We start from the raw sequence: 11,092 nt of genomic DNA on the forward strand, positions 1-11,092 counted from the left end.
CAAATCAAGGAATCCATCTTAATTGAACAAAACAACCCTACTCTAAACCAACACTCCGGGGTGCCTAGATACCTCTTCTAAGTTTCACAACAGTTCCGGTCATGTGACTTCTTTATTCAATCTGTATATATATATATCTGTGTTAGTGTAAATTACTTGTACCTGATGATGACAAAACCTTGTCGAAACGTTGTACATTTGTTGTTATGTTAAACTTATATTAAGGTTTTTCTTCATTACCCATTCAAGCTGTCTCCAGCCATTATTAGACCAAACTAAATGTCTCAAGAACAAAACTAAAGACATACTGAAAGACTTTAGAGATAACTCTAGTATCTCCTCACACCTGTTAAATAATCTCATACCTTCATACTCTAGAGCTCCCAACTTATAATGACTGCCTAAAGAACATAAAATAAACATATCTCTCAGACCTATAGTTTCTATGTGTAATTCTCCTCTTGCTCTTTTATCATGGCTTTTAGAGAAATTACTTCACCCACTTCTCAATGATATCCCTTCACACTTAAATAGTTCCCATGACTTCATCAACAGATTAAGAAATGATGACTGTTTTATTGGCCCTGACACTGTATTATTCATTCTGGCTGTTGTTGCCATGTGACCTTCTGTTCTGATAGAGGAGGGAATAAATGTGGTTATGAATCTTCTAAAATGATACATTTGATATACCATTTTAACTCATCAATAATACTCTCCTCTACATTCTGGTTAACAACTACTTTATTTTTTGATGATATTCTTTAGAAAAGCAAGGTTTTGCTATGAGTAACAATGCTGCTGTTGCTCTCTGTAATTTTTATGTACACTTTTGAAAGTTCCACAATTTTGCACTGAGAGTTTGAAATTGAACAAAAACCTGATTGGTGGTATTGCTACATCGATGACATTTTTGATACTTTGAATCATAACATTAAATCACTTTCAGAATTTTTTTATTTCTTTAACAACTTACATCCTATCATTAAATTTAGTGTTTTGCACACTGGGCCTTCTTTCAAGGTCTCAACATTCCTTCCTACCATGGTCTCTGCTGAAAATAACAAACTTGTTACCAAAATATACCACAACCCAGATTTACAAATTTGTTGATCTTACATTTCAACTGGCATCATCCATCTAATATCAAATATGGTATGATAATTGGACAACTTCCATGAATTGAAAAAAATCTGTTACACTAATGATGGTAAAAGAACCTCTAGGTTGGATTTAAGAAAATTTCTCCCAGGTAATGGTCACCCTGATAACTACATTTCTGATAGTTTTGAAAAGTTACTTATAAATGTAATTGGACAAAAGCAATTCAATAAATCATCACAGACTAAAAATGCTATCAGGTCTACCCTTTGTTGATGAATATCTTATTAAGCATTTATGCAAAGCTATCATAAATTCTGGGTTAAGTATTCATATTGTTCAAAACCTGGGGATTACACTTTAAAAAGTACTTGTTCATTCAGCTTTCAATAAGAAAACGATTGTAAATCAAAAGATTTTGCTAGAAACAATGGACTGGATGACTTGTACTGTTAAAAATGTAATATATGAAATGGCATGTACCCATGGTGATGATAAATACATTGGTGAAACTGGTTGTACAGTACATGAATGTTTTAAGGGACACATCCGTGCCACCATGAATCTGGAAACACTTTTTAAAGAAAAGTGGTACAGTAGATAAAACACCATTTAACATTAATCTCTTAGCAAATGTAATAATTTCCTTGATCATAAATTCAAAGAGTCTCTCTCCTGATTCAATCTTATAAGCCTAAAATAAATCGAAGTAATTCATGGGTTTTGTAATCTATATAAACAATTAGCTTGCATTTGTCTGTCTGGAACTTTTCCCACACATTTCTCGATCTAATACTACAAATCTCATATTATTAAACAGGCCTTTGTTGGAGGACTCCGAATTGCATATCCGCTTTTCCATTCAAAATTATGCTTATTCAGAATTTTGAATGGAATGAGCATGCTACAGAAATGACACAATATTGTTGTCATCACATAACGACTGGCTTCAATTTCAACTTTAATTTTTATTTGCAAGGTATTTCACATGAACAACACTTAATTTGTGTGTAATTACCTAAAACAAAATGAACATTACACTAAATACAATTGCTGTGGGCTTTCTCAACTTATTTTTGTCTAAAAGACATATGCACAGTTCATTTAAAACCATACGGTTATCACTTTGTGAACACTTTAGTTTGCAATAATTTAGTTTCGGTTAGTTTCATAGACTGCTATAAACACCTTTTAGCTACTTTGTTCTTTAGTATGGATTTATTCTTCATTTTTTTTAGTTTCTTTGTTTCAACCTATAAAACTGTCATACACAGAATGCTCATAACCATCTCATACTCTGTAAACTTTTATAAATACCATTACTGTTTACTTTATGTGTTGTCTTATTAAATAAAGTTACATTACTGTAGTTTTATTAAATAAAAAACAAGTTAAATGAGTGTGTTTGTTGGACCTTATAAAACTTTTTAAAATAGACCAGGTTTTATTGACCTAACACATAATGCCTGAAAGAAAGCATAACGTAAATGCTGTTAGAATGATAAAATAAGGAAAATTCAAGCAAAGGGCATGAAAATTACTGCAAATGTTTTGTGGGTTGCAGCTAGTTATTATTATTATTTCTTTTTGTTTATTGGATAGGTTGCAGTTTTCTGTCACTTAGTCATTTCAATTCAATTTAACGTGTGTGCAATAACACGTGACAATACAGGTTTATTGTAAGTCTGCATACATACCACTGTGCCACTGAGGGGCTACATTAAAGTGACTAACAAACTTCAGAAAAGAACGATTTTATTCAAACCCAACATTTCAGTTTATGTCTTTCTCAAGAGTTACAGAGTCATGTAAAAATACAAACTGATAACTGAAAAGAACACATATAACAATTTAGAGAAATAAACTAATCTGTTATTGTTTACATTAAAGTATGTTTCTTTGTTTGAAGCTAAGCACAAACCTTCACAATGGGCTATCTGTGCTCTGCCCACCATGGGTATTGAAACACAGTTTCTAGCCAACAATGTATATGTGAAGATAGCCTGTACAAACATAAGGTAACTTGTAGGCCTAAGTTTACAAACAATGCACTAACAGAAATATCTTACTACAGATACTATGACTAAGAAACAAATAAACTTACTTGTAGAATTTCATGGTAATTGGTTGAATAACTAAATATATATATATATATAATTAACACTGATTCATACACTTTACTGAATATCTGGCTTAACTGTGTAACAACTGTGTTTGGTAAGATATAGACAGTTTTTTTTTCATTCTTACAAAGTGTATTCATTTTTTTCTTTAGCTTATGAAATTTTGTTCATACTTCAGTGCAAAAACAACTATCTGAGATTGATTCTGTTGAAAATTTCTCTGGTGGATTGGGTGAAAGCAAATATAATCTTGCTGAAATGTTCATTCTGAGTCAGAATAACCATTTAGAACATAAGACTGAATTAATTTCTGTTTAACAAATCCCTAAAGGAATACTGAAATATGTTTTAAAATAATGCACTACATGTTTGTTTACACCTCACTTAAGAGTCTCATATAGGGCGATATAAACATTGTCTTTTATTTTGTCACTTTTTAGAGATTTTCTGTTAAATTTGCTGTATGAATATTATTTCAGAGGTACTCAGTCAACTCGGCTGGTTAAGTGTTTTACTTCTCACCCTGAAGAAGTGCAGTTTTATCCTTCTGAACCATTTGTTCTTGCTGCTGGGACTGTTCATGAACTTCAGCTGGTTGTTAGGCCATTACACCCTGAACACAGGTACCATAACAGTTAGTATATAGAGTAGATGTTTGTTACATGTATCCAAAACAATATATCATTAGAGTTAATATAGAGAGAAGATCTTACGTTTTTGTATTCTGTACACAGGAACCATAACAATTAGTATATAGAATAGATGTTGAAGGTGATTATTGTGTTTACAAAATTCTGATAGGTACTTCCCTCTTCTAACAAGATTAGCTGTTCTCGTTCATTCCTGCTCTCAATATACAAACTTTTATTTATGCATGCCACAAGCCTTCTTCTTCCCCCCCTATTGGAATCAAGTGATTCCAACATATCTCACATGTAAATCATCATGCATCATGTCTCCACCAATAGGAGCAAGTACACTCACATGATGCATGTGACTCCCTCTGTGCGCCTCTACCAAACTATCACTTCTCATTTGGCGGTGCTTGAACACTGACTTTTTTTGTTTATTGTCATTCTTTACTGTTTCACGTTTGTATTTATTGTACTCATGATGTGGTATTCATTTATTATAACTTCCAGATTTTCTGGAATTTGAAATTTGACTTAATTTATTCTAGTTGCATTCAAAAGCTAAAGTTACCATTTCATGGGTCACGGCTACGACTAGTGCTATCTCAGAGGCCACAGGTGTGGGTGACTCGTAGTCTGAGTGATTTTTTTAACGGTGCTTATCATCCGGGAGATTGAACTGTTACGACAGTGGGGGTCACGTGACAAGTATTCTTGAAGATTCGCTAGTGTGTTACGACAGCGGGGTCACGTGACGAAGATTCGCCAGTGTGTTGCGACAGCAGGAGTTAATTGACACTGGTAGCACGTGTTGAGAGTCTTAGAAGTTTCTAGAACAGGCAGTATTATCGTATATAAGTGTGCTAGACAGTGATAGAGACAGACGAAGTCAAAGCAGTAGTGGAGACAGAGATGTAGCGGAGACGAAGCAGGCAGAGAGAAAGAAAGACAGCGATTACGGTCGGCAGGAACTGAGGATAGCAGACAAAGAGATCGCAACTATAGTTTGCGGGGACGGACAATTAAGTCTAAGCACGATAGAAAGTGAGTGAATTGTTGTGAACTATAGTGTGGGTAACTGTGAAAATTAAGTACATTACAAAGTTGTATTGAGGAAGAATAAACAAGTTTTATAAAGAAAGGACTTGTATCTTAGAAGAATTAACAAACAAACATACAGAGACGTAACAGAACGTTAAAAAGGTCAGCCTCTTTCTTCTGTTATCGCACACAATTTCTCCTGTAGACATAAACCCTGTTCAGGTGGACGGAGATCTTTGATAGCCTTTTTCCACCACTGGATATCAAATGTTTGTTTCTTCATTTCCATTACGTAGTCTCCATTCCCAATATGGAGATTCTATGTTTTTTTGCATGTTTCTAATGGCTTTCATTCATGTTACTCCATGGACATTTTCTGTCTTATTTCATCGAGAGTTTAATTGTCTAATGTCGGTTTTTCGTCGGATCTCACCTCGTGCTTTTTGGTCCACCATTTACCATACAGTCCACCCAGTTTAGAAAGATAAGACGTTTTACAATTTTATTGTTAATATTATTATCTTTAATTATTTGAATTCCATAGCATACGGTTATTTAGATCAGTTAATACTAAGTTACGTTACGATTCATAATTAGTATTCATTGTTTTTCTTCTATACCACCCGATTAGGCTTAACATTGTATATCCTTCATTAGGTTAACTATGTTATTTCCTTACTTTTATATCATCATTTCTGTTTCATTTCGTTAATAATCTTTTTCTTCACTTGGTTTGAGTGGAACCCTTGAATCAGGGCCCACTCTCAGTATTGTGCCTATTTATTGTTCAGTTTCACTTTTATTTTCATTCTTAGGTTATCCTTTGTTCTGTACTGTACAAATAGGCTTAACAAGTGTTTTTTCATTTCGATTTCACTGTAGTTCTAGTTTAGATTTTCTGTTCACTATCTTGTTTGATTTGACTTCATTACTATATTATTTATTGGTTTGCCCGTGGTTTTATTGAGGGGTTAATATCTACTTAGGTTCCAGTTTTTCTTCACTACTACATCATACGGGATTCATTTCCTACACTGTTTTCTTCCAATTTTAATATGTTGATTAATTAATTTTGTTTTTTCTTTATAGTTTATCCTTTTACAGTTACTTTCATTTCATTTCTGCTTTATAATTATTACCATTAATTTAATTTAGTTTATAATTTATCCTTCTTACCATTATGTAGTTTATTGGTTTCCCATAGTATTATGGACAGGTTCATATCCACATGATTCTAAATTTTTTCAACTCAACATTATAAGGGATGCATTCCATACACCATTTTCTTCCTGTTTTTCACTATGTTAACCATTTCATTTTGTTTTTCTTTATAGTTTGTACTTTTTACAGCTACTTTCGTTTAATTTCTACTTTATATTTTTTACCATTAATTTTGTTTCGTTTATAATTTATCCTTCATACCAGTAATTTAAATTGATGTGTTGGTCCCTGGGAGCCGGTGTCTGCCATTAGTGTCTTCCACTAATGCTCACCTCCCCATCTAGTGGCAAAACCCGTTTTCCAACATCCTAAAATTGTCAGTTCTCCCTGACCTTATCATGGAATGACTTCCATAATCCTATTACAGAATCTTCTAGACCTCCTTTACACATTTTCAGTTTTGGTATTACAAGCCTTACCTTCTACGGGCTTTCAATTTTACCTTAGTTTAACTTCAGGCAGATTTCTTCCGGCATTTGTCATTCTTCTTTCCCCTATTGTCGCTCATATCTTTAATGTTTCCTTTTATTTAGTGTTCTGTTTACATTTCAGGTTTGTTGAGAGGTACCTCCTCTTTCTCTCTTCCATGTTGGGGTTTTTGCCATCTTCAGTTCATTCCCTCCTCGCATGACATCTTTGCTTTTGGGTTAGTATCAAGTGTGACATTGCTGTTTGTTTTCTTTCCCTTTAATAGGGTTTTATGGTGTGTTCCTTTTCTTCTCTTGTCCCTTTTTTTGGGGGCATTGCTCCTGTTTGCACTTCCTCTCTTTTCACATATTCGATCTGCTCTTTTGGGCCTCCTTGCACAATATTCATATCCTTGCATATCATGTTCTCGGTCTCTAACTCAGATTGCAGTATATTTTTCTCATTCCGACACATTCTATCCATTGGAGTGGTCTCTCAATTCTCTTGTTCTCTAGTGGCTTTGTCTTCCATGGGATTCTCCCCACATAGATCCCTTTATTACATCTCTTAACCTCCCATTACCTCTATTTGGTATTCAGTACCTCCTCATCTACCTAAGGCTATTGATGCCTTCAGCTGGGAATTGTCCCACAGATTGTAGTATGTTCATCCCCCCTCCCCATTCTCTTACTTCCATGAGTAATTTCCCTCATCCCTACCATTCTCTGTGAGGTTTCTGATTGCTCCTTAATGGCTAGCTTAACCATGATTTCTGCAACTTCTCCAGCTCCAACTTTTATCTCCACTGTGTGTTCCTTTGTCTCCTGCTCTTCTTTGTTCACCAGTACTAAATCTGGACATCACATCATTTGTCTTCACACTTTGCTCTTATTCAGTCCTCAGCAGGTAGTTTAGGTTTATACTTGCAGGTTGCTTTCTTTTAGTTTGTTCCATTCGCTCTTCTTTAGTGGGTGTTTATTGGTATAAATGGAAAGTGTTCCACAATTAATGTATGAGTGAGGGATTTCCCGCAGATCGAACCCCTGTGGCAGAGTTTCTCCCCTGGTGTTTCAACCATGGGTCTTCAATCCCCTGGATCTTAGGTTATTGGGCAGCCTTGATCCATAATTTCGTTTTTTCCCAATGCCATGGAGTTTTTACCTCACCTATCTTTACTGTGTTCGTACATTCCCTCCAGATTAGTCGTCCTCTCTGACTGCCTACCATTCTGACCTGGGAGATTCATTTGATCTTTTATTCCCTCACTTTACCTTTGTTTGCATCACTTTCCTCGTGTTCGATGTTTCACCTTCCCTTGAAGCATAATTCCTTTTACTCTATTTCTGTACATTGGATTTGTTTCCTATGATGTTTCTTGTATATTTTTCCCACTCCCTATCTTCTCCTTTATCTGGATCTTTCTTTCCTACCCAAGACATTGGTGGCTAGGGGAGGTAATTGCACCTTTTGCCTAATTCCATTCCTTTCATTTCCTATTTTTATCCTCATCCTGATTCATATTGACTCTTATGTATGGTCTGTCCTCTTTGTTATTGTATTGCCCCTACAACTTTTTTTAGTGGTGCCCACTCCCGCCTCTTTATTCCTAGGCAGTTTTCCTTGAGTCGAGATCTTTATTCTTCTACCCTCACCAGTTGTGTTTGGCTTTTGATCTTTTTGGCTTACTCCCCTTTATTGTTTTCTTCCCAGACTTTGTTCCAGAGTCTTCTCATCAGATTCAACATCCTCACCTTTTCCTTAGCATCTAGTACAGTCCGCCACACCCTAGCTACTCTACATCCAGGGGTGCATCCTTGTTTATCCACTTTTCTCATTGTGGGATTGAGTTACAATATCTTTCTTTGGTTAGGATCACTATTCTACCACATTCTCTCCCACTCTGGTGTGTTCTTCTCATTTTCCACTCTGATATCTTAAACATTCCACACATGGGCAAAGAGTATACCTGGCTCAGAAGTGGTACTGTTCCCCAAGTTTTGAATTATTTGGCCTACATATTCACTTTTAGTATCATCAGTTTCAAATCAGTCATGTTATTGAAATATTGTAATGCACTTATATCTTAGTTAGAAAGCCAGTTAAATTACAGTCGTTATATTCTTTGTGCATGTTATTATTTTGTGTTCTTAATAGCATATTTGAAATAAATAATTATTTTATGTAACAACATAAAAAAAAATAAGGTTAAGTTTCATTGGGGACCAAGAGCAAAAAAAACAAAAGGCCAGACATAAATACTAACTTTGTTTCTGTAAATTTTGATTTGCTTTTATAAAAGTATCTAAAATGTAAAAATTTAAAATCTATTAGGTTATATTAGAAAACATAAATGGAAAGAAATTAGATGAAAAGTTTTCAGCAAAGTCTGCCCACAAGCTGTATGTACATTATCTAATTCAATAATGTATCTTCCGTAATGTGTTTACCATGTTTTTTTATGGGTTTAGTAGTAAGACACAGTTCAAAGAGTAACAAATCAATAAATATGAACAGATATAAACTGTTTTGAGAGCTAAGCTGTTTAGGATAAATTGTTATAATTTTTTGTTACAATATGCAGTCATTCAACAAAGATGTTATTTAGATTTATTTCTTATTTTTTTCTGGTAGTTACAAGGCTGGTCAAAGGAACTGATTTCATATGGTAATAAGTAGAAATATAACAGATAAAATATAAAGTTTTACTGAAAAACGTTTGGTATTGATATATAGGTTATGCAAGAGGAATACGAACGCTGTAAAATGAAAAACTATTTTTTAATCTTAACACCTTGCACTCACTGACTCCACAAATCATAAATAAAAATTTTGTTTTTTGAGTATAAAAGATTTCTAATGTCAACTAAAACCTTACTAAATTTTGTTAAGATACACTCACTATATTAAAAGTTGTAATGTGTATAATTTCATAATTACATAGTAGTTGAATGGCGATTGCAATGCCAATCAAAATGACTGAGTCCATATATGTTGAGTTCCAGGACCAAGATGTTCTAGTTGAGTTTACAGGACCAAGATGTTCTAGTTGAGTTAAAGGACCAAGATGTTTTAGATGAGTTTACAGGACCAAGCTGTTTTAGATGAGTTTACAGGACCAAGCTGTTCTAATTGAGTATACAGGACCAAGATGTTCTAGTTGAGTTTACAGAACCAAGATGTTCTAATTGAGTATACAGGACCAAGATGTTCTTGTTGAGTTTACAGAACCAAGATGTTCTAGTTGAGTTTACAGGACCAAGATGTTCTTGTTGAGTTTACAAGACCAAGATGTTCTAGTTGAGTTTACAGGACCAAGATGTTTTTGTTGAGTTTACAGGACCAAGATGTTATTGTTGAGTTTACAAGACCAAGATGTTCTAGATGAGTTTACAAGACCAAGATGTTCTAGTTGAGTTTACAGGACCAAGATGTTCTGTTTGAGTTTAAAAAATATTATAGGATCAACAATACAACATAAAGAACTATTATAGAATTAGATGACTTTACATGACCCAGATTGTCTAGTTGAGTTTACAGGACCAAGATTGTTTAGTTGAGTTTACAGGACTAAGATGTTCTAGTTGAGTATACAGGACCAAGATGTTTTAGATGAGTTTACATGACCACGATGTTTTAGATGACTTTACATGACCCAGATTGTCTAGTTGAGTTTACAGGACCAAGATTGTTTAGTTGAGTTTACAAGACCAAGATTGTTTAGTTGAGTTTACAGGACCAAGATGTTCTAGTTGAGTATACAGGACCACGATGTTTTAGATGACTTTTCATGACCACGATGTTTTAGATTACTTTTCATGACCACGATGTTTTAGATGAATTTTCATGACCCAGATTGTCTAGTTGAGTTTACAGGACCAAGATGTTATTGTTGAGTTTACAGGACCAAGATGTTCTTGTTGAGTTTACAGAACCAAGATGTTCTAGATGAGTTTACAAGACCAAGATGTTCTAGTTGAGTTTACAGGACCAAGATGTTCTATTTGAGTTTACAGGACCAGGATGTTCTGTTTGAGTTTAAAAAAATATTATAGGATCAACAATACAACATAAAGAACTATTATAGAATCAATAACACAACATAAACTATTAGAGGATCTGCAGTGGCACAGCAAGAGGGGGGCAGTTGCTCCCAGGCACAGGTGTGAAGGGGCGTCAAATTTCCTCTGGCCTATAATGCCTATTAATTAATAATTATGCAATCCCCTAGGATATAGTGCCACTGCCCTACGTTAAGTAAATATGACAGTGTGTTACGTCATTTGTGTATATTAACGCTTGCAGTTTTAACTTTTAAAAGCCGCCCACTGAAATACAGTGAGACCAAATTGACATACAGAAGTAAATTACACTATTCCATCATTCATCTGTAGATCAAATACAAGTTCTAGAGTAAGTGTATGTTCAATAAAAAGAAAATATGAGATTGATGTAACATATTAACTGGTGTGCAAGATTGGCAATATATGCAACAGGCAAGATCTAGATCTAGTAAACATTATAGACCTAATGTAGTGGTTTGTAATTGTATTGACTGATTGTAAATCG

At 34.4% G+C, this 11,092-nt stretch overlaps 1 protein-coding gene and 1 long non-coding RNA gene across 3 annotated transcripts in view; one reads left to right on the top strand and one right to left on the bottom strand.

Annotated features, from left to right (window-relative positions):
- LOC106470992 (nephrocystin-4-like) overlaps window positions 1–11,092 on the top strand; it is a 90,807-nt gene that overhangs the window by 72,509 nt on the left and 7,206 nt on the right. Inside the window, exon 24 of one of the 2 annotated variants that reach the window (XR_002613172.1) lies at window positions 3,704–3,830. Coding sequence is in view for 1 of the 2 variants with exons in the window: in XM_022399631.1 (XP_022255339.1) it covers window positions 3,704–3,847 (144 nt within the window). In the remaining variant the exon portion in view is untranslated. Of the gene's footprint in view, window positions 1–3,703; window positions 3,848–11,092 lie in introns of those variants that run through there. The other variant, XM_022399631.1, reaches the window with a different exon arrangement.
- Window positions 10,387–11,092, bottom strand: part of LOC111088748 — a 9,119-nt gene continuing 8,413 nt past the window's right edge. The window contains exon 3 of the long non-coding RNA XR_002613173.1: window positions 10,387–10,551. This is a non-coding gene — a long non-coding RNA (uncharacterized LOC111088748). The remainder of the gene's footprint in view (window positions 10,552–11,092) is intronic.

Source organism: Limulus polyphemus, unplaced genomic scaffold, assembly GCF_000517525.1.
Source record: "Limulus polyphemus unplaced genomic scaffold, Limulus_polyphemus-2.1.2 Scaffold4342, whole genome shotgun sequence".
NCBI lineage: Eukaryota > Metazoa > Arthropoda > Merostomata > Xiphosura > Limulidae > Limulus > Limulus polyphemus.